Source organism: Sapajus apella, unplaced genomic scaffold, assembly GCF_009761245.1.
Source record: "Sapajus apella isolate SASKATOON/1434 unplaced genomic scaffold, GSC_monkey_1.0 scaffold91, whole genome shotgun sequence".
Classification (NCBI taxonomy): domain Eukaryota; kingdom Metazoa; phylum Chordata; class Mammalia; order Primates; family Cebidae; genus Sapajus; species Sapajus apella.
Window position 1 is genome coordinate 1,125,094 of NW_022437031.1, and position 25,385 is coordinate 1,150,478.

At 38.9% G+C, this 25,385-nt stretch overlaps 1 protein-coding gene across 17 annotated transcripts in view; it reads right to left on the reverse strand.

The window, feature by feature from the left end:
* The window catches only part of ARHGEF9 (Cdc42 guanine nucleotide exchange factor 9), a 179,438-nt gene that overhangs the window by 62,119 nt on the left and 91,934 nt on the right, over positions 1-25,385 (reverse strand). For all 17 annotated transcript variants that reach the window (XM_032255777.1, XM_032255782.1, XM_032255780.1 and 14 more), the window contains one exon: positions 12,487-12,678. In XM_032255777.1, coding sequence (XP_032111668.1) covers positions 12,487-12,678 — 192 coding nt within the window. The remainder of the gene's footprint in view (positions 1-12,486; positions 12,679-25,385) is intronic.

Here is a 25,385-nt window from a genome sequence, read left to right on the forward strand (position 1 = left end):
AAATTGAACAGCCTTCATGCTAAAAGCTCTCAATAAACTAGGTATTGATGGAACGTATCTCAAAATAGTAAGAACTATATGTGACAAGCCACAGCTAATATAATACTGAAGGGGCAAACGCTGGAAACATTCCCTTTGAAAATCGGCACAAGACAAGGATGCCCTTTCTCACCACTCCTATTCAACATAGTGTTGGAAGTTCTAGCCAGGGCAATTAGGCAAGAGAAAGAAAGAAAGTGTATTAAATTAGGAAAAGAGGAAGTCAAATTGTCTCTATTTGCTGATGACATGATTGTATATTTAGAAGACCCCATCGTCTCAGCCCAAAATCTCCTTACGCTGATAAGCAACTTCAGCAAAGTTTCAGGATACAAAACTAATGTGCAAAAAACACAAGCATTCCTATACACCAGTAACAGAAAACCAGAGAGCCAAATCATGAGTGAACTCCCATTCATAATTGCTACAAAGAGAATAAAATACCTAGGAATACAACTCACAAGGAATGTGAAAGAACTCTTCAAGGAGAACTACAAACCACTGCTCAAGGAAATAAGAGAGGACACAAACACATGGAAAACATTCTATGCTCATAGCTAGGAAGAATCAATATTGTGAAAATGGCCATAATGCCAAAGTAATTTATAAATTCAATGCTATCCCCATCAAGTTGCCATTGACTTTCTTCACAGAATTGGAAAAAACTACTTTAAATTTCATATGGAGCCAAAAAAGAGCCCACAAAGCCAAGACAATCCTAAGCAAAAACAACAAAGCTGGAGGCATCATGCTACCTGACTTCAAACTATACTACAAGGCTACTGTAATCAAAACAGCATGGTACTAGTACCAAAACAGAGATACAGATCAATGGAACAGAACAGAGGCCTCAGAAGTAACGCCACACATCTACAACCATCTAATCTTTGAAAATCCTGACAAAAACAAGCAATGGGGAAAGGATTCCCTATCTAATAAATGGTGTTGGCAAAACTGGCTAGCAATACTCGGAAAGCTAAAACTGGATCTATTCCTTATACCTTATACAAAAATTAACTCAAGATGGATTAAAGATTTAAATGTAAGACCTAAAACCATAAAAACCCTAGAAGAGGTTCTGTCAAGATGGCTGAACAGGAACAGCTCTGGAACACAGCTCCCAGCAAGAGAGATGCAGAAGGCGAGTGATCTCTGCATTTTCAACCAAGGTACCAGGTTCATTTCAATGGGACTGGTTGGACAGTGGGTGTAACCCAATGAGGGCAAACCGTGGCAGGGCAGGGCGCTGCCTCACCCAGGAAGTGCAATAGTCCAGAGGACTGGGGACTTCCCCACTGCCCCTGGCACTCCGGTTCAGATACTGTGCTTCTCCTGTGCCCTCTGCAACCCACAAACCAGGAGATCACCACTGGACTGAAAAGCACCATGAGTTACCAGCACAGATCTGAGTGGCAGCTCCCGCAGGCACTGTAGGTTGTCAACACAGATCAGGGTGAACGTTTTGACTAGCACTTAGAGCACCTCTGGGATGGAGCTACCCACACCCTAGAAAGAGGGGGAGCTGAAACCAGGAAGACAGGTGATATGGCTGGGAGAGTCCCCCCTGATAAACTGAAGTCTTCTTGCTTAAGAGTTTCACAGCCAGCACATCAGTTCGAGCTTGACCTGGGACGATTGAGCTTAGTGTGGGGAAAGGGTGTCTGCCATTGCTGAGGCGAGTCTAAAACTGTGTAAACAAAAGCCAGCGGAAGCTTACACAGCAGCTGGACTGAGTTCATGACAGCCCAGCAGTGCCTCTGCAGGCAGACAAGGGACAGAGTTCCTCCTCAAGTGGCTCCCTGACCCCTGTATAACAAAAAAGAAGCCTCATACAGGAGAGCTCCGGCTGTCACCTGGTGGGTAACCTTCTGGGACAAAGCTACCAGAGGAAAGACCAGGCATTAATATTTGCTTTTCTGCAACCCCCATGGGTGAATCCCAGGAAAGGAGGGTCTAGAGTGTACCTCCAGCAGTTGTACAACAGAAGGATCTGACTGTTACAAGGAAAACCAAAAAAGGAAAAAGAAATAGCTTCAACTTCAACAGAAAGGACGTATACTCAGAGACACATCCAAAATCACCAACTTCAAAGATCAAAGGTAGATAAATCCATGAAGATGGGGAGAAACCAGCACAAAAATGATGAAATCATCAAAGACCAGAACACCACTCCTCCTCCAAGGGATCAAAACTTCTCACCAGCAAGGGAATAAAACAGGATGGACAATGAGTTTGATGAACTGACAGAAGCAGGCTTCAGAATGTGCGTAACAACAAACTCCTCTGAGCTAAAGGAACATGTTCAAACCCAATGCAGTGAAACTAAAAACATTGGAAAAAAGTTAGACAAAATCTTAACTAGAATAACCAGCTAAGAGAAGAACAAAAATGACTTGATGGAGCGGAAAAACAAAGCACAAGAACTTCGTGAAGCATACACAAGTTTCAATAGCTGAATCAATCAAGTAGAAGAAAGGATATCAGGGATTGAAGATCAACTCAATAAAATAAAATGAGAAGTCAAGATTAGAGGAAAAAAAGTGAAAAGAAATGAATAAAGCATCCAAGAAATATGGGATTATGTGAAAAGACCTAATCTACACTTGATCAGTGTATCTGAATGTGATGGGGAGAATGAATCCAAGCTGGAAAACACTCTTTAGGACATTATCCAGGAGAGCTTCCCCATCTAGCAAGGCAGGCCAACATTCAAACCCAGGAAATACAGAGACCACCACAAAGATATTCCTCAAGAAGAGCAACCCCAAGGCACATAATCATCAGATTCACCAGGGTTGAAATGAAGGAAAAAATGCTAAGGGCAGCCAGAGAGAAAGGTTGACTCACCCACAAAGGAAAGACCATCAGACTCACAGCAGATCTCTTGGCAGAAACTCTAAAAGCTAGAAGAGAGTGGGGGCCAATATTCAACATCCTTAAAGAATTTTCAACCCATAATTTCATACCCAGCCAAACTAACCTTCATAAGTGAAGGAGAAATACAATCCTTCATGGACAAGCAGTTGCTGAGAGATTTAGTCACCACCAGACCTGCCTTACAAGAGCTTTTGAAGGAAACAATAAACATGGAAAGGAAGAACCAGTACCAGCCAATGCAAAAATATACCAAATGGTAAAGACTCTATGAAGAAACTCAATCAACTAATGGGCAAAACAACCAGCCAATAACAAAATGGCAGGATCAAATTCACACATAACAATATTAGGGTTAAATGTAAATGGCCTGAACACCTCAATCAAAAGACACAGACTGGGAAGCTGGATAAAAAGTCAATACCCATCAGTGTGCTGTATTCAGGAGACCCATCTGACATGCAAAGACACACATAGACACGAAATAAAGGGGTGGAAGCAGATTTACCAAACGAACGAAGAGAAAAAAAAAAGCAGGGGTTGCAATCATAGTCTGTAATATAATAGACTTTAAACCAACCAAAGGTCAAAAGAGACAAAGAAGGGCATTAAACAATGGTAAAAGGATCAATGCAACGAGAAGAGCTAACTATCCCAAATGTATATGCACCTAATACATGAGCACCCAGATATATAAAGCACGTTTTTAATGACCTACAAAGAGACTTAGACTCCCACACAATAACAGTAGGAGACTTTAAAACTCCACTGTCAATATTAGACAGATCAGCGAGAGAGAAAATTAACAAGGATATCCAGGACTTGAATGCAGACCTGGACTAAGCAGACCTCATAGACCTCTACAGAACTCGCCACTCCAAATCCACAGAATATACATTCTCAGTGCCACATCCCACTTACTCTAAAACTGACCACATAATTGGAAGTAAATTACTTCTCAGCAAATGCAAATGCAAAAACAAACAAACAAAAAAACAGAAATCATAACAGTCTCTCAGACTACAGGGCAATCAAATTAGAACTCAGGTTAAGAAACTCACCCAAAACCACAAAACCACATGAAACTGAACAACTTGCTCCTGACTGATGACTGGATAAACAATACAATGAAGGCAGAAATAAAGATGTTCTTCAAAATCAATGAGAACGAAGCCAAAACACACCAGAATCTCTGGGACAATTTAAAGCAGTGTCTAGAGGAACATTTATAGCAATAAATGCACACATGAGAAGCGAGGAAAGACCTAAAATCAACACTCCATCATCAAAATTCAAAGAGCTAGAGGAGCAAGAACAAAAAAATTCAAAAGCTAGCAGAGACAAGAAATAACTAAGATCAGAGCAGAACTGAAGGAGATAGAGACACAGAAAACCCTTCAGAAAATCAGTAATTCCAGGAGCTGGCTAACTGAAAAGATCAACAAAATAGACAGACCGCTAGTCAGACTAATAAAAAAGAAAAGAGAGAAGAACCAAATAGAGGCAATAAAAAATGATAAAGGAGATATCACCACCAATTCCACAGAAATACAAACTACTACCAGAGATTACTACAAACACTCTATGTGCATAAACCAGTAAATTTGGAAGAAATGAATAAATTCCTGAACACTTATACCCTCTCAAGACTAAACCAGGAAGAAGTTGAATCCCTGAATAGACCAATAACAAGGTCTGATTAAGGCAGGAATTAATAGCCTACCAAATAAAAAAATGTCCAGGTCCAGATGAGTTTACAGTTGAATTCTGCCAGATGTACTAAGAGGAGCTGCTATCATTCCTTCTGAAACTATCCCAAACAACGCAAAAAAGGGAATCCTCCCTAACTCACTTTATGAGACCAACATCATCCTGATACCAAAAAATGGCAGAGACATAACAAAAAACAAAACAAAACAAAACAAAAACAACAAAAAAACAAAACAAACAAAAAAAAAACTTCAGGACAATATCCATGATGAACATCAATGCAAAAATTTTCAATAAAATACTGGCAAACCAAATGCAACAGCATATCAAAAAGCTTATCCATCATAATTAAGTAGGCTTCATCCTGGGGATGCAAGGGTGGTCCAATGTATGCAAATCTATAAATGTAATCCATCACATAAACAGAACCAAAACCACATGATCATCTCAACAGATGCAGAGAGGGCCTTCCAAAAAATTCAACAGCACTTTATGCTAAAACCCTCAATAAACTAGGTATTGATGGAACGTATCTCAAGATAATAAAAGCTATTTATGACAAACCCACAGCCAATATCACACTGAATGGGCAAAAGCTGGAAGCATTCCCTTTGAAAACTGGCACTAGATAAGGATGCCCTCTCTCAACATTCCTATTCAACATAGTATTGAAAGTTCTAGCCAGAGCAATCAGGCCAGAAAAAGAAATAAAGAGTATTCAATTAGGAAAAGAGGAAGTCAAATTGCCTCTATTTGAAGACAACATGATTGTATATGTAGAAGACCCCATCATCTCAGCCCAAAATCTCCTTAAGATGATAAGCAACTTCAGCAAAATCTCAGGATACAAAATCAATGTGCAAAAATCACAAGCATTCCTATACACCAATAACAGATTAACAGAGAGCCAAGTCATGAGTGAACTCCCATTCACAATTGTTACAAAGAGAATAAAATATCTAGGAATACAACTAACAAAGGATGTAAAGGAACCCTTCAAGGAGAACTACAAACCACTGCTCAACGAAATAAGAGAGGACACAAACAGATGAAAAAACATTCCATGCTCATGGTTAGGAAGAATCAATATCATGAAAATAGCCATACTGCCAAAAGTAATTCATAGATTCAACATTATCCCCAGCCAGCTACCATTGACCTCCTTCACAGAACTGGAAAAAACCACTTTAAACTTCATATGGAAACAAAAGAGAGCCCGCATAGCCAAGAAAATACTAAGCAAAAAGAACAAAGCTGGAGGCATCATGCTACCTGACTTCAAACTATACTACAAGGCTACAGTAATCAAAACAGCATGGTACTGGTATCAAAACAGAGATATAGAACAACGGAACAGAACAGAGGCCTCAGAAGTAACGCCACACATCTACAACCATCTGATCTTCGACAAACCTGACAAAATCAAGCAATGGGGAAAGGACTCCCTGTTTAATAAATGGTGTTGGGAGAACTGGCTAGCCATGTGCAGAAAGCTGAAACTGGACCCCTTCCTTATACCTTAAACTAAAATTAACTCCAGTTGGATTAAATATTTAAACATAAGACCTAACACCATTAAGACCCTAGAAGAAACACTAGGCAAAACCATTCAGGACATAGGCATAGGCAAGGACTTCATGACTAAAACACTAAATGCAATGGCAACAAAAGCCAAAATAGACAAATGGGATCTAATTAAACTTAAGAGTTTCTGCACGGCAAAAGAAACAATCATCAGAGTGAACCGGCAACCAACAGAATGGGAGAAAATTTTTACAATCTACTCATCCGACAAAGGGCTAATATCCAAAATCTACAAAGAACTTAAGCAGATTTATAAGAAAAAAAAACAAACAATCCCATTTAAAAGTGGGTGAAAGATATGAACAGACACTTTTCAAAGAAGACATTTATGAGGCCAACAAACATGAAAAAATGCTCATCACTGGTCATTAGAGAAATGCAGATCAAAACCACATTGAGATACCATCTCACACTGGTTAGAATGGTGATCATTAAAAAATCTGGAGACAACAGATGCGGGAGAGGGTGTGGAGAAATAGGAACACTTTTACACTGTTGGTGGGAGTGTAAACTAGTTCAATCATTGTGGAAGACAGTGCGGCGATTCCTCAAGGATCTAGAAATAGAAATTCCATTTGATCCAGCAATCCCATTACTGGGTATGTAGCCAAAGGATTATAAATAGTTCTATTATAAAGACACATGCACATGTATGCTCACTGCGGCACTGTTTACAATAGCAAAGACCTGGAACCAACCCAAATGCCCATCAATGATAGACTAGACAGAGAAAATGTCACACATATACACCGTGGAATACTATGCATCCATAAAAATGGATGAGTTCATGTCCTTTGTAGGGACATGGATGAATCTGAAAACCATTATTCTCAGCAAACTGAGATAAGAACAGAAAACTAGACACCACATGTTCTCACTCATAGGCAGGTGTTGAACAATGAGAACACATGGGCACAGGAAAGGGAACGTCACACACTGGGGTCTGTTGGGGGGTGGAGGACTAGGGGAAGGACAGCAGGGGATGTGGAAGTTGGGGAGGGATAACATTGGGAGAAATGCCTGATGTAGTTGATGGAGGGACGGAGACAGCAAACCACCATGGCATCTGTGTACCTATGCATCAACCCTACAAAATCTGCACATGTACCCCAGAACTTAAAGTACAATTAAAAAAAAATCCCTAGAAGAAAACCTAGGCAATACCATTCATGACATAGGCATGGGCAAAGAGTTCATGACTAAAACACCAAAAGCAATGACAACAAAAGCTCAAACTGACAAATGGGATCTAATTAAACTTTTACACAGCAAAAGAAACTATCATCAGAGTGCACAGGCAACCTACAGAATGGGAGAAAATTTTTACAATCTATCCATCTGACAAAGGTCTAATATCCAGAATCTACAAAAGCCTTAAAACAAATTTACAAGAGAAAAACAACACCATAAAAAAGTGGGCAAAGGATATGAACAGACACTTCACAAAAGAAGACATTTATGCAGCCCACAAACATATTAAAAAAAGCTCATCATCACTGGTCATTAGATAAATGCAAATCAAAAACCAAAATGAGATACCATCTCCTGCCCATAAGAAGCATGACAATCAAATGTCAGGAGACAACAGATGGTAGAGAGTTGGTGGGAGTGTAAATTAGTTCAATCATTGTGGAAGACAGTGTGGTGATTCCTCAAGGATCTAGAACTAGAAATATCATTTGACCCAGCAATCCCATTACTGGGTATATACCCAAAGGCTTATAAATCATTCTATTATAAAGATACATGCACACATATTTATTGTGGCACTGATCACAATAGCAAAGACTTGTAACCAACCCAAATCCCCATCAAGGATAGACTGGATAAAGAAAATGTGGCAAATAAACAAAATGGAATACTATGCAGCCATAAAAAGGATAAGTTCATGTCCTTTGCAGGGACATGGATGAAGCTAGAAACCATCATTCTCAGCAAACTAACACAAGAACATAAACCTAAACACCACATGCTCTCACTCATAATTGGGAGTCGAAAAATGAGAACACATGGACACAGGGAGGGGAACATCACACACTGGGGCCTGTTGGTGGGTGGGGAGCTAGGGGAGGGATAGCATTAGGAGAAATACCTAATGTAGATGATGGGGGGATAGATGCAATAAGCCACTGTGGCAGATGCATACCTATGTAGCAAACCTGCATGTTCCACAGATGTACTCAGAATATACATTATGATTTTTAAAAAGTTTGTAAAGTACTTTCTGCTCCCAGGAGAGGAAAAAAAATGTTCTCTAAAAAATAGTGTGACTTTTTTCTATACTAAATATAATTTTCCCCATTTCCCCTTCAAGAAGTATAAGAGTAGCAAGTGTTTAGAGCTCTCCCATAACCTACAGCAGAAAGAGTGGTTTATGCCATGTTAACACATTCATGCTTGAGTAAGACTTGCTTCCAAGGGTACCAAGAAGGAAGAGGCAGAAAATGCAGAAGCAGCCTGGCTCACTATCACAATTTTTCTTTAGTGAGCGCATATCTACGTCTTACAGAACTAGAGAAAAAGATTCAGACATAACTTAAAGAGCTCCTCCAAACCTACACATTTTAGAGATGGGGGACAAGGCCTAGGGTGGAAACGACTCATTTGTGATTCCTTAGCCAGTTAGTGACCAAGGTGGGACCTGAAACCAGAACTCCCAATTCTAAGTCTAGTATTCTTTCTGATAAATCATTCACTCCTCACAGCTTTTGGTTTCATTAAACCAAACACAGTCCTGGGCTAAACTACTGTCTTCTGGTCCAGCTAGACACAGCTTTTTCCACCTCCCTTTGATGCCTGTGATTATAGGGTGAGACAAAGAGATAGCTCCCATTTAAATACTTAACTTCATCACCAATAATAGTTGAAAAATAAGGAATCAGGAAGTTGTCAACAAAAGGTTTGATTGGGTGGGCTGGAATTGGAAAAGTCCTTAAAGCAGGATCATATCACTCCCTATGTTCTGGAAAGAGAAATAACTTCCACTGCTGTCCTGAGCCTGTGGCCCATAGGAAGAGGTAAAGATGTGTGGGATTTGGGAGAGCCTTCTAAGGACTTCCACTGGGCTAATATCTGAGATCTCTGGGAAAATAATTTTGCTTCTTAGAGACTCAGTCTGCTGATCTAGAAAACAGAAATAGCAATAACAACCTTTGTCCTCTGAAGATCAAATGACATATGATATGAACGTACTTTGCCAATCAAAGCAGTACATACATATGAGCAATTATATTTATTTTTGACTTTAAGCAATATTTATCGAGCATCTAGTATCAGGCACTGTGCTAGGGGGGATATATCAGTAAATCAACAGATGAAAACCCCTGCCCTTCATGGAAAGTGCATTCCAGAAGGAGAGACAGAAAATAAACAAAATATATCAGTTAAATATATAATATGTCAGATAGATAAGTGTAAAGGATAGAAATAAAGCAGGAAAGGGGTAGAGGCATTGCAACATTACAGGATTAAATAATGCTTAGAGAAGTCTCAAGAAGATGATATTTGAGCAAAGACTTGAAGGAGCTAAGGACAGGAGCCATGTAAATGTGGGGTGGGAGGGGAATGCTTTAAGCAGAGGGAAAAAACAGTGCAAATGCTCTGAGGGAGGAGCATATTAGTAATGCTGAAGGAAAAGCAAGAGGCCAGTATAGCTGTAGTAGTGAAGAAAGCATGGCAGAAAGGAGCAGGAGGTGAAAGTCATAGAGGCAAGGATGGGTTGATCATACAGGCCCTTGTAAGTAATAATAACTTTGGCTTTTATTCAGGGAGAAATGGTGAGCCATTAGAAGGTTCTCAGCAGAGGAGTGATATGATCTGATTTAGATCTTGACAGCATCCCTCAGCTACCAAATGAAGAATAGACTATTTAATTTTATGAAAAACACTATGACATTGTAATATAGGTATCATTTTGGAGCAGCATTCCTCAAACTTTATTATGTATTATACATCAGATAGTAACTTAGTTAAAATGCATATGCTGATTCAGTAAGTCTGGGTTGGAGCCAAATATTTTGCATTTCTAACAAGTTTCCAGGTGATACAGATGCTGCTGGCCTAAAGTACAACAATTTGAGGCTAGAAGTTATGTCCACAGGCCTGGTACAGAGCAGAATTCCACTAAATGTTTGCTGAATGAATAAAGTGTCAGTGGTTTTATGCTGAATGCCATGTAGCACATTCCAAGGGAGATTTTTTTTTTTTAGCATCAATCATTGATGTGAAGGGAGAAGGAATTAAAAAAAAGATATATGGATGGATGGGTGAATAGATTTTAAAAAGAGGCAAAAAAGAAAATTACCTTTTTCCAAATACAACATATGTTACTGCAATATTATATTTACTTGAGTTTGTGTCCTTTGTAGAGACATGGATGAACCTGGAAACCATCATTCTCAGCAAACTGACAGAAGAGCAGAAGATCAAACACCGCATGTTCTCACTCATAGGCGGGTGTTGAACAATGAGAACACATGGACACAGGGAGGGGAGCACTACACACTGGGGTCAGTTGGGGGGAAATAGGGGAGGGACGGTGGGGGGTGGGAAGCTGGGGAGAGATAGCAAGGGGAGAAATGCCAGATGTAGGTGATGGGGAGGAAGGCAGCAAATCACACTGCCACGTGTGTTCCTATGCAACAATTTTGCATGTTCTTCACATGTACACCAAAACCTAAAATGCAATAAAATAAATGAATGGGGGAAAAAAAAGAGATTGTTATAATGAAGCCCACTGGAAAAATAAGAAAACTGAATGTCAGAGGAGTTAAAGGGTGCCTTCAGGCTCACAGGGTAAATTAGTGACAAAGACAGAATGTGAAAAACCAGCATTCCATGTCTCCAGATCTCTTATTCTTTCTACTGTATTTTATTGCCTCATGGCAGGGTAGGAAGTGGGGCAATGGGACAAGATAACTTTTAATCTTCGTGGGAGGGGTGAGACAATGAGTTGAGATAAAGAAAGTTCAGGCACGTAATCCTTGGCCTTGGTGTTTCCAGGGCTGCACTGTCCAATGTGGCTGTCATTATAGATATATGGTTGTTTAAATTAAATTAAATATAAATACAATTTAAAATTCAATTTCTCAGTCATACCAGCCACATTTTAACTGTTCAACAGCCATAAATTGTTGACTCATAGCTACTATATTGGAGAATGCAGACATAGAACACTTTCATCATTCCAGGAAGTTCTATTGGGCAGTACTATCTAGAGAAATAAGAACTTTGAAAAATGTTGGGGCTGTACTACTGACTCCACAGTGCACCCTAGGCTGGGGGACAGAAAACAGAACCTAAGCCCTCTTCTGGAAGAAAGGTGACAAAAAGATTCAAAGCAGAGTTTTCCCTGGGTAAAGAAAAAAGATATGAGAGAGAGAGAGAGAGAGAGAGAGAGAGAGAGAGAGAGAGAGAGAGTGTGTGTGTGTGTGTGTGTGTGTGTGTGTGTGTGTGTGTCTAATCCTTTTAAAAACACTGCCTTCATTTCCCATTGGTTTTCCCTTCCTGTTCAGTAAAATCCCCTTTGAAAATGCCAACTTGCATCTACTAAGCTTAAGAGATTATGAGGGAAAAGGCTCTCATCTTCGCTTATGACAGAGAGATGAAAGTAATGGGGGTTAGGAATTAGAGAGACATCTCCTGGGGAAAAAAGTGACATACTAAAGAAGCCAATGTTTGTCCATCCAGCCTTTGTCTTCTGTAGACTGCTGTCTCCAAGCTCTTTTCTGCTTAAACTCACAACTAGTGTTCTCCAAGTGAGAGAATAGAACCAGCAGCATCAGCATCACCAGGGATGCTCATTAAACCTAAAAAAGTTCATACTTTACCTGAGACTGATAATTCATGACTTGGGGGACAAGAATGAGAGGGCTGCTTAAGAAGCTCCCCCAGAAATTCTGGTGTATGTTGAAGTCTACGAATCACTGGCTTTATGGGAGATGTGTTTTGCTTTAATGAGTGAGGTTAAGCCCTTACATGAGATGGCTGCAACTGGATCAGAAACCAAGAAGATAAAAGTAGGGATTCAGGGGAAAAAATGAGGAAGACACAAAGAAAGGGTAAAGGAAGAAAGACAATGTATATAAACAAATAAATATTTAAGTTAGACAGAGAAAAATGTGAAAAACAGAGATTGAGAAACAAGGAAGCAGTTTTGCCTCACTGAACAGAATCTGGGAGGGTATGTGCCCTTTCCAACATCTTGGGACTGTCACAGGCAGGGCCCAGGAGGGTTGTCAGTTCTTCACGAAGCGTCTCCACATGAACCACCATGGTTACCTCACAAATATCCTTAAGGTGTTTGATGTAGTGACGCTCGGTACTCATGATCTCATTGATGACATTGGCCCGCATCTGGTCCCGGTTCTGTAGTGGCCGCCCCAGACAGAGGCAGTCTGAGTTGGGGTCCAGGTGTCCGTTCTGCACATCACTGGGCCCTTCCTCCACCTCATCTTCCTGGTTCACCCAGAGCTGTGGAAACAGGCAAAAGAAAAATAATGAGTTAGCTTCCTTCTTTGAGAGGTTTCCAGACAGTAAGAAAAAGGACAAATTGAATTTCTCAGGTATTCAGAGAACCTTCAACCAGAGACCTCTGCAAACTGATTCCAAACCTGACTCTAGTGTGACTTTTTGCCCTGGGCATGGGTTTAATTTTCTATAGGTCTCTGGCGACCTATCTGTAAATAGAGTGGAGTAACTAGATTCATTCATGCTACAGCACATCTAGGTGGTACAACTGGATTTTAAAAAAGGTTAAGCTATACATCTTGAGAGCCATAGTTGGATTTCTGTAAAACACAGCATTTATGCACCTGCAAATATAGAGGCCAAGTTAAATGCTAGAGCGGGTATCTCGAAAACAATGTCAGTGTTGATTTCTGTGATAAGATATAAAAATAATCATCAAAATTTGACTGTAAAATGTCTTGGACATGCAAAAATCTCTACCTTTTAAAGATTGGGATGGGGATGGGAGAATATTTCCCCACCACATACTAGCAATAACTATTAATTGGCACCAACTATATACCATTCACTGTGCTAAGAGCTTACAATATACTGTATTCAGCACTGCTAGTTAAGTATCACTATTACCACCATTTCACAGAAGAGGAGACTGAGGCTCAGAGAAGTTAAGCAATCTGTCCCAAGTCACACAGTTAGGAAGCAGAGGAGCTGGGATAGGAGGCAGTGTCTCCAGAGCCTATGCTCTTAGTCAGTGTCAGCATCTTTGTGCCTCTGGCTCTAAGGAAGACAGGAAAAGAAAAGGAAATGGCTTGGGCCAAGATGGGTGGGCAATTATTAGAATCATCAGAAATTGATAAATTTGGTAATGGTTGAGACTGTCCATTCTAAATCACGAAGGCAGAGAGAAGCTAAGAAAAAAAACCTTTGGGAAGGCCAAGTCAGATGTCTTTGGATCTGCTAGATGACTTTGACTGAAAATCAAGAAGATGGCCCTTCCTGCCACCCCTGCAGTCCTAGGAAGTGGGGAAACCATGGAGGCAGGAAGGAAAAGAAGAGTGGGCCTGTTTGGCAGAGTGACAAAATCTGTCAGAGGTAATTAGCCAAAGAGCTTGCCAGTTGTCTCAACAGGTTGAAAACACTCTCCATATTTTCCCTCCTTAACCCCCAGATTTTTCCACATTCCTGCCTCAAGAAGCTGAGATCCAACAATTTAGATGCATCCCTATTTCTGCCATCAGAAAAGCCTTTTGGTGGGTAATCACTGAGGGAAAGAGGCTTTGGCATAGAACTAGAGGGATGGCAGTTACTTTCCAACTCTGTATATTCTTCCTTCTTTCTTTTTCTCATAGGAAGTGAGGGGGCATGATTACCACTCAGTGAAGTTAGAGAAGTCACCAGCACATATCAACATATGACTGAATTGTCATAGGCCAAAGCAAATAGGGTTCATTCTGTTTTTATGTACTTTGCATACGTAGCCAAATTTGCAAAATGTATCTCCATCCAAAACCTATCACCCTCTGCAAGTGCTCCATTATAAATCTCTTTCCAGCTTTTGAAAGGTCAGCTTTGTGTTTTCAATATGCTAATAGCTGTCCTTTAATTCAGTCAACAGGCAATATGAGAGATGATTATTCAAAAGAATGGACCTGGGCAAAAAAGTTATTTAAGTCACTGAAACAAACATCTCATATACATGATGCTGTCTATTTGTAACAATGAAAACCTCATTCTCTAATAATCCATTAGCTTTTCCCTGCTTCTCACAAAGCAAGCTAAATCCTGGTATAGAAAGGGTAACAAAGGCAGGCCTTTAAGGAATAAGAATCCTCTCTTTTCTTCCTAGGAGTTTAAGAAAAGTCAGGTCCAAATGTTGGCTTTTGGATAGCTGGAATAGGATGAATATTTTGAACAACTCCACTGGAAAGGAACACAGGATATGAAGGAAGGAGAGGGGGAGCAGATGTAAAGGCAGAAACAGAACCACATTTAGGTTTCAGCTATATACCATGACACTGTCATTCCAAATAACAGTGAGAGAAGATGAAGGCAACTGCAGCCAAGTAAAAACAGATTCCTTATAAAGAATTTGGTAGAGAAGTCCCTTCTGGCTATAACCAAAGGCCCATGTATCAGGATCCTTCACAAGGAGCTTTTGAGAAGACAACTTCATCTACTCTACCCCAATCCCAGAAGCTTATTCCTTAGGTTAAGATACTGCTTTCCTCCAAAATAACTACTAATCAATTAATTCATTCATTAAATCTATGCCAAGTGCCAATAATGTGCCAGATATTAGGGATACATCAGCACATAAAAAAGACAGAAATCACTGCCCTTTATAGAGCTGACATTTGAGAAAAGATGTTTCTTAGCCTAGAAAAAGGTCCCACATAAGGCCTAATTGTTCTTCTCCTGATCTCAGGTTCCCACAAAAGATCCCCTGGGCCTAGTGATAAGACTTTCTGGTCTAACCTCAGACCTCTGCTCTTGAGAACTTCCCTGTTCTGTGCAGAGAAAGGTCTTTGTCTGCTAGTATGTCACAGTGCATTGACACAGGTCAGCCCATAAACTTATCTGGTCTGAAATGTCAGACCACAGAGCCATTATCAACCCTGTCCAACAATCTGTGCAGGCTAATGTGTACCTTTTCTTCATTAATGCTGCAATTAGCACATATAGATGCCTGGGTGACAAGTAAAAAGATGGACAATGCCAGGAATCTGCCAGATTGAAAGGTTGTCCTGTAAGTCTTCTTAGAGTACTTAAAGGCTGGTTTCCCCAGCCTTCATTAAACTCTGAAGCAAGGCTGGTTAATGCAGTTCAATTTAACAAATACTTACTTTGGACCTATTCTGTGCCTAACCACTAACTGTGAAGGACATGCAGATGAGCAAGACAACTCATTCTTCCCTCCCCCTTCTAAAACATGGAGTGCTTTCCAATTTGGAGACAATCTCTGGTCTTTATTGCTCCTTTTTCTATTTTCACTGTCATTGTTCTCATCCTGTTATACCTGGACAAGTCCCTGGGTGATCCTCTAGCTTTTACCCTTCCCACATACCACTATCAGACCAATTTCCTTGACTATCACCTTGACTGGCTAATCCATAAGCCTCAAATCCTTAATACTCTCCGCTGATTATAAAGCAAATCCAAATCACTCACACTGACATTCAAATATTACCATAATCTGACTCTAATCTGTATTTCCACTCTTATTTCCTACTATTTCCTTCAGGAATATCGGGCTCCTCACAGACTGGTCTATTTTCTGTTCACTAATATTCCCATCTATGTCCTTTAATCCCATGCTCCAACATAGAAATACGATAGTCCAGAGGCTTTCAACAACTTCAGCAACAGTAACCCAACTTCTCAGTTTCCTAATAAAGAAGCTGATACCCACAAAGACAGCCAGGGAGTTACCAATATACCCATATCTTTAATATGCCTGTTTATTTCGTGCCTTCCATTTTTTTTCTCTTTTTAAAATTACACATTATACAGCAACACATTTTCCTTGAAAAAACTTAAAATAGAAAAAAATAGATTAAAATTATTGAAATCATGGACGAAAGAAGAAATATTACTACCAGTCTTACAGAAATAAGGATTAAAAGGGAATATGATCAACAATTGTATGCCAATAAATTACATAACCTGATGAAATGGACAAAGTCCTAGAAAGACACAAGCTATAGAAACTGACTGAAGAAGAAATAGAAAATCTGAGAAGACCTATAACAATAAAAAGATTTAATGAATAACTTCATTCAATCTTGAAAACTTCCCACATTGGGGGGAAAAAACCCAAAACTCAGGACTAGATGGCTTCACTAGTGAATTCTACCAAATATTTAAAAAATAACTAATACCAATCTTTCACAAACCCCTCCAAATAACAGAAATATAGAAATCCTCAATAAAATATTAGCAAACCAAATCCAGCAACATATTAAAAACAAATTTTCTACCTTACCAGATGCAATTTATCCCAGGAATGCAAGGTTGCTTCACATATGAAAACCAGTCCATGTAAATTATACCATATTAGTGAAATAAGGTTATAAAATCCCACATGATCATCTCAACAGGCACCAAAAAAGCATTTGCAAAATCCAACACCCTTTCATGGTGAAAAAAAAAGAAAAAAAAATACTCAACAAACCAGAAATAGAAGGGAACTTTCCTCCAAATAATAATGAACATTTATGAAAAATCCATAGTTAACATCATATTTAATAGTGAAAGACTGAAGGCTTTCATCCTACAATCAAGAATAAGACAAGGATACTCACTTTCATCACTTCTATTCAACCTTATACTGAAGGTTCTAGCCAGCGCAATTGGACACGAAAAAGAAACAAAAGGCATTACATCAGAAAGAGGTAAAACTATCTCTAGTCACAGATCATACACTGTGATATGCAGGAAATCATACAGAATCCACCACAGAACCTGTTATAACTAATAAATAAGATGGGCCTTGTTGCAGGATATAAGATCAATATAAAAAATCAATTATGTTTCCATATACTAGCAGTGAACAATCTGAGAGTTAAATTAAGAAAATAATCACATTTAAATAGCAACAGAAATAATACATAGGAATAAAGTTAACAAAAGAAGTACAATCTTATACACTGAAAACTGCAAAGCATTATTGAAACAAAGTAAAGAAGAACTAAATAGAAAAACCTCTCCTTTTCATGGATTGGAAGATTTAATGGTGCTAATATGGCAATATTCCTCAGATTGATTCAGATTCAACACGATACCTATCAGATTCTCACCTGGTGTCTTTGCAGAAAATTGAAAAACTGATATTAAAACTCACATGGAATCTTTAGGGACCCAGAATAACCAAAACAATTTTGAAAAAGGAAAATAAATTTGGAGGACTCATACTTTCTGATTTCAAAACTTATTACAAACCTACACTAATCAAGAGAATGGGGCACTGGCATAAGAATAGATATAAAGATCAATGAAATAAAACCAGGAGTCCAGAAATATATCCTACAGCCATGCTGAACTGATATTTGTCAAAGGTGCCAAGATGATTCAAGAAGTAAAGTACAGTTTTTTCAACAAATGGTGCTGGTACAACTGGATATCCACATGCAAAAGAATGAACTTTGGTCCCTACTTCACACTATACACAAAAATTAAATTAAAATGGATAAACTATCTGAATGAAATCAGATTCTCAAAGTCATCAATGAAAACATAGAGGAAAATCTGTAACCTTAGACAATAGTTTCTTAGATATGACACCTAGAACATAAGCAACCAAGCAAAAGTAAAGCAGACTTCATCAAAATTGAAAACGTTGTACTACAAATGATACCATCAATAAAGTGAAAAAATAACCCAGTAATGGGAAACTCTCACACACTGCTGGTAGGAATGTCAAATGGTATAGCTGCTGTAGAAAACATTTTGGCAGTTCCTCAAAAAGTTAAGCATGCAGTTACTATATGATCCAACAATTACACTCCTAGGTATATACTCAAGAGAAATAAAAACACGTGCTCACAGAAAAACTTGTATACAAATGTTCATAGTAGCATTATTTACAAAAGCCAAAAGGAAAAGCAATCAAAATGTTCATTAATTGATGAATGGATAAACCAAAATATGACATACTTGTATAACAGAATTCTATTATTATTGGAAAATTGCTAAGAAAGTACAATTTTAAATGTTCTCACTACAAAACAATGGTAAGTATGTGAGGTGATGATATGTTAATTTAATCATTCCACGATATGTGTGTGTGTGTTTGTGTGTGTGTACATAATATTTCAAATCGTAACATAACGCTCCCAAAATATATACAGTTTTGTCTATTAAAAATGATTTTAAAAACATGTTTCAGAATTAGACAACGGTGACGGTTGCACAACTTTGTGAATATACTAAAACCCACTAAACTGTATACTTTAAAATGGCAAATTTTATGGTATGGAAATTATATCTCTATAAAAATAGACACATTAAAAATCTAAAACTGTCTGGATAAGGTGAAATTTCCCCTTTGACTGTTCTCCATCATAATCACATTCTACCTCTCCCGAGGTAACCATGGTTATGGATTTTGTGTGAAATCCTTGTCAACCTCTCTCCTTGCATTTATATGCCTATATGTTTATTCTGACAGACTCTATGTTCCATATGATAAAGTGATGATTACCCAGCCCTTGGTACACCCTCTTCAACATCTTTAGTAGCCCCTCCCTGCAAATGGATCAGTAGTTTTAAAAGAAAACTACCATATATCCAGCCAGTAACACCTTCATGAAGTCAATAAAGGCTCAAGGAGTGTCTTAGAAAGCCAGCCAGCCCCTGTCTCCAGCAGTGTAATATTTCTGAGAAGAGAATCTGTAAGTGGTATTGTCTAAATCTCACCTTGATAGTTTCAGAGGCCAAATCTAGTCAACCAGAGGGGAGTAAAAATCAATCTATCCTTTGAAAAGGTGAGAGGTTATTACTGCCAGTCTCATTAAACAGTAGACACTCAGAGCTATAGAATCAGAGTTTATAAAGGAAATGGAAGGTGGACAAGTCACTGTCATCCCTTGCTCCCCAATCAATATATAAACTCCCTTGACAATATCCCCTGCCAGCAATTGCACAGCCTATCTGCTTGAACACAACGAGTGATAAGGAGATCACTGTCTCCCAAGGAAGCCCTTTTCCTTTTCAGATAATTCTAATCATGAGCTCTGTCTCTTTTTGAATAAAAGTGCCAGCCAAAAATCACAGCAAACACTACAAAAGGGCAAAATACAGATAAAGCAGAGGGATTGAAGGGAACATGAACTCTTCCATAACAAAGGTCACCAGAAGGCCTTTTCTCTGTTACCACAGTGAAGCAATGGCGAAGTGTGGATACAAAGGTGAATCTGAGGGACTGAAAGTAACCTGGTTAGTTTCAAGCAGAGCTCCTACTTCTTACACATACACACACACACACACACACACACACACACACACACACACACACAAATAAATAAATAAATAAATAACCCTGTTTTGGAGCCCCAGTCTCAGCTTCCAGGAGGATCAGAAGTGCTTAGGGATCCCTGAATGTGCATGCCAGGAAGCCCTCTCTAGCCCAAAGACAATCAGCATGGTATATACAGTCAGGCACAGAAACTACTCCTCTACCCCTCAAGGGAAGATTTAATAACTGTCACTAATTATATGAAGGATCATTATAAGAAGGCTGCTAACAAATTGTTCTCCCTCTCCAGCACCGACATAATGAGAAATAGGAGCTTCAACCAGAGCAATGAAAATTTTTGTTAAACAACAGAAAAAAAAGAGAAAAAAGAAAAAAGACTTGTGTGAATATCCTGTGTTTGAATACATGGCTTTCCATCAGCACATTATAATGGGCCAGACTCAGCAAGTTTCACTGTTCCTCAACACAGACGTGTGACCTCAGGCAAGGCCACACGTAAACTCTTCCATAACAAAGGTCACCAAAGGGCCTTTTCTCTGTCACCACATTCATTCCAACACATCCTGTTTATTCACACCTCTATACCTTGTATCTTTCTAATGCCTGCCCCCTACTCCCTCTTCAGAAAGGCCTTCCCTACTCTTTTCTGTCATTCTTCTTTTGTCCCTGGCTTCCCTGAAGACCTAGTTCAAGAACAGTGCCTTCCCACAAACTCTCTTATTTGGACTTCAAAGTAGCCCTGCAGGGCAGGCAAACAAGCCTTATTCTTTCTACTTCCCAGATGAGAAATCCAAGGCCAGACAGGGGGATGCCTCAAAGTGGCAGTCAGGATTGAAGCAAGGTCTCCAGACTCTTAGGCCAAAATTAGGAGAGACAGTCTATGACAGAGGTAAAGGGTGAAGACTAGGAAGCCTGAGTTCAAATCCTGGTTCTACAACTACCTCTGTGAGTAACACAGAGTAAGTTACTTTAACTTCTCTGATCCTCAGTTTCCTCATCTCTGAAATAGAAAGAATAATTTATATCTATCTCATGGGGCTGTTGTGAGGATTAAATAAGGTAACACATGTAAAACAGTTTCTAGCACAGAGTCAAATATTAGCTATTCTTGTTATTATCCCCTAGGTTGGCATTGTCTGCCCCTAGAACGATGAAGAAAAAGTGTCCTCTCTAGTCAGGGAAGAGTTTTAGGAAGTACTTTTGTAATTGCTCTTGCAATGGTCCCAATTTTCTTATACTCTAAATGCCATCTCCTTAACAACAAGACTCAAAAAAACTTCTCAATGAATGGAGACTTACTTAGTCGAGGCTGGAGGTATTGATGATTTCTGCCCATGATAAGGCTTCCTAAAGTGAGAGAGAACTCAAGCTAGAATGGGGGTGGACTGGAGTATAGGGAAACCCTTCACAGATAACATAGCTTCCTTCCCAGTCAAGAAAACTAGATACCTCTGATATGAACTACACTCCACTACACCCCTAAGTCTTCTATTCATTGGTTTTCATGGAATTATCCTGCTTAGACATTGATAGAATTTAGGTTAATTAGTTAAGTAGCCACAAAAGGAGTGCTCTTCCAGGACCTTTAGAAGTTCATTTCTTTGACTACTGGACAAATAATGAAATGAAGGCAGTAATAAAGATGTTCTTCAAAATCAATGGGAACGAAGACAAAATGGACCAGAATCTCTGGGAAAAATTTAAAGCAGTGTTCAGAGGGAAATTTATAGCACTCAAAGCCCACCAGAGAAGTGAGGAAACATAAAATTGACACCCTAATGTCACAAATGAAAGAATTACAGGAACAAAATCAAACAAATTCAAAAGTTAGCAGAAGGCAAGAAATAGCTAAGATCAAAGCAGAATTGAAGGAGATAGAGACACAAAAAAACACTTCAAAAAATCAATAAATCCAGGAGCTGGTTTTTTGAAAAGATCATCAAAATAGATGGACCACTAGCCAAACTAATAAAGAAAAGAGAGAAGATTCAAATAGATGCAACAAAAAATGATAAAGTGGATATCAACACCAATCCCACAGAAATACAAACTACAATCAGAGATTACTACAAACACTTCTATGCACATAAACCAGTAAACCAAGAAGAAATGGATAAATTCCTGGACACTTACACCCTCCCAAGACTAAACCAGGAAGAAATTGAATCCCTGAATAGATCAATAACAAGCTCTGAAGTTGAGGCAGCAATTAATAGCCTACCAGCCAGAAAAGGTCCAGGACCAGATGGGTTCACAGCTGAATTCTACCAGAGGTACAAAGAGGAGCTGGTACCATTCCTTTTGAAACTATTCCAAACAATACAAAAACAGGGAATCCTCCCTAACTCATTTTATGAGACCAACATCATCCTGATACCAAAACCTGGCAGAGATGCAACTAAAAAAGAAAACTTCAGGCCAATATCCATGATGAAAACTGATGCAAAAACCTTCAATGAAATACTAGCAAAACGAATCCAACAGCACATCAAAAAGCTTATCCATCACAATCAAGTCAGCTTCATCTCAGGGATGCAAGGCTGATTCAACATCCATAAATCTATAAATGTAATCCATCGCATAAACAGAACCAAAGTCAAAAACCACATGATAATCTCAATAGATGCAGAAAAGACCTTCGAAAAAAATCCAACAAGTTTTTTTTGTTTTTTTTTTGTTTGTTTGTTTTTGCTAAAAACTCTCAATAAACTAGGTATCAATGGATCATATCTCAAAATAATAAGAGTTATTTATGATAAACCCATAGCCAGTATCATACTGTATGGGTAAAAATTGGAAGCATTCCCTTTGAAAACTGGCACTAGACAAGGGTGCCCTCTCTCACCATGCCTATTCAACATAGTATTGGAAGTTCTGGCTAGGGCCATCAGGCAAGAGAAAGAAATAAAGGGTATTCAAATAGGAAGAGATGACATCAAATTGTCCCCATTTTGCAGATGACATGATTGTGTATTTAGAAAACCCCATCGTCTCAGCCCAAAATCTCCTTAAGCTGATAAGCAACCTCAGCAAAGTCTCAGGATACACAATCAATGTGCAGAAATCACAAGCATTCCTATACACTAATAACAGACAAACAGCCAAATCATGAATTAACTCCCACTCACAATTGCTACAAAGGGAATAAAATACTTAGGGATACAACTAACAAGGGATGTGAAGGACCTCTTCAAGGAGAACTACAAGCCACTGCTTGAGGAAATAAGAGAGGACACAAACAGATGGAAAAACATTCCATGCTCCTGGTGAGGAAGAATCAATATCGTGAAAATGGCCATACTGCCAAAAGTAATTTATAGATTCAATGCTATCCCCATCAAGCTACCAGTGACTTTCTTCACAGAATTGGAAAAAACACCTTAAACTTCATATGGAACCAAAAAAGAGCCCACATAGCCAAGACAAACTTAAGCAAAAAAAAAAAAAAAAAAAAAAAAAAAAAAAAAAAAAAAAAAAAAAAAGTTGGAGGCATCATGCTACCTGACTTCAAACTATATTACAAGGCATTGTAATCAAAACAGCATGGTACTGGTACCAAAACAGAGATATAGACCAATGGAACAGAGCAGAGGCCTCAGAAAGAATCCCACACAACTACAACCATCTGATCTTCGACAAACTTGACAATAACAAGCAATGGGGAAAGGATTCCCTGTTTATTAAATGGTGTTGGGAAAACTGGCTAGCCATATGCAGAAAGCTGAAACTGGATCCCTTCCTTACACCTTATACAAAAATTAACTCTAGATGGATTAAAGATTTAAACATGAGGCATAACACCATAAAAACTCTAAAAGAAAACCTAGGCAATACCATTTAGGACATAGGCATAGGCAAGGACTTCATGACTAAAACACCAAAAGCACTGGCAACAAAGCCAAAATAGACAAATGGGATCTAATAAAACTTAAGAGCTTCTGCACAGCAAAAGAAACTATCAATAGAGTGAACCAGTAACCAACAGAATGGGAAAAAATTTTGCAATCTACTCATGTGACAAAGGGCTAATATCCAGAATCTATGAAGAACTGAAACAAATTTACAAGAAGAAAACAAACAACCCCATCAAAAAGTGGGCAAAGGATATGAACAGATACTTTTCAAAAGAAGACATTTATGCAGCCAGCAAACATAAGAAAAAAAGCTCGTCATCACCGATCAATAGCAAAATGCAAATAAAAGCCACACTGAGATACCACCTCACCCCAGTTAGAATGGTGATCATTAAAAAATCAGGAGACAACAGATGCTAGAGAGGATGTGGAGAAATAGGAACGCTTTTATACTGCTGGTGGGAGTGTAAATTAGTTCAACCATTGTGGAAGACAGTGTGGCGATTCCTCAAGGATCTAGAAACAGAAATACCATCTGACCCAGCAATCCCATTACTGGGTATATACCCAAAGGATTATAAATCATTTATAAAGATACATGTACACGTATGTTTATTGTGGCACTGTTCACAATAGCAAAGACTTGAAACCACACCAAATGCCCATCAGTGACAGACTGGATAAAGAAGATGTGGCACATATACACCATGGAATACTATGCATCCATAAAAAAGAATGAGTTCATGTCCTTTGCAGGGACATGTATGAAGGTGGAAACCATCATTCTTAGCAAACTGACACAAGAACAGAAAACCAAATACCGCATGTTCTCACTCATAAGTGGCTGTTGAACAATGAGAACACATGGACACAGGGAGAGGAACATCATACACTGGGGCCTGGTGGGCAGGGAACTAGAGGAGGAATAGCAGTGGGTGGGAGGATTGAGGAGGGATAGCATTGGGAGAAATACCTAATGTAGACGATGGGGCAATGGACGCAGCAAACCACCCACCATGGCACGTGTATACCTATGTAACAAACCTGCATGATCTGCACATGGACCCAGAACTTAAAGTATAATAAATAAATTTAAAAAGATAAAAAATTTTAAAAAGAGGTTCATTTCTTATGCATTTCCTTTGATTTGCTGTTTGTGCTAAAATAAAGAGAAGGCTATTTAAGCTATTCAGATATGGAAGTACTGAGTTCATGATGAAAGCCACACTAAGGGAGAATGCAGAAATCAAGCTGACCTGAGTTACTCATCACCCAGAAAGCTTGCAATTATTTGGCAGACATATAGAAAAGAAAAACAAAACACTTCAGGATGTTGATGAGGCAAAACATTGGCTTTGGAGTTGGACAACAATCTTGTTTGGGCTATGCCACTTACTAGCAAGTTAAAGGCAAGTCTGGCAAGGTCTCATTTACTTTCTTATCCTGCAGAAATGTACCAGTACCCTAGTGGCACTTGTTCCCTGTTGAGGCTTTTCCTATAACATCTGTCTTCTGTTTTTTACTTCTTTCAGCCTGTATCCAGGGTGATACAGTCTCCTATAGCTACTGAAGTCATATGGCTCTTCCCATCCTCAGTTCCTATGAACCTAATCCCTTCCCTAACTATCCTCTACTTTCTACCTGCTAACATTTGTAGAAAATTTGACAAAGCATTATGCTATCTACAGACTGAGAAGAGAGAGTAATGGGGAATGAGTGCTAATGGTTATGGAGTTTCTTTTTGTGGCAATAAAAAAGTTCTGGAACTAGATAGTGGTGATGGTTGTACAACATTGCAAATGCATTGAATTGTACACTTTAAAAATAATTGAAATGGGGAAATTCATCTTATGTTTATTTTACCTCACCTTAAAAAAAAAAAA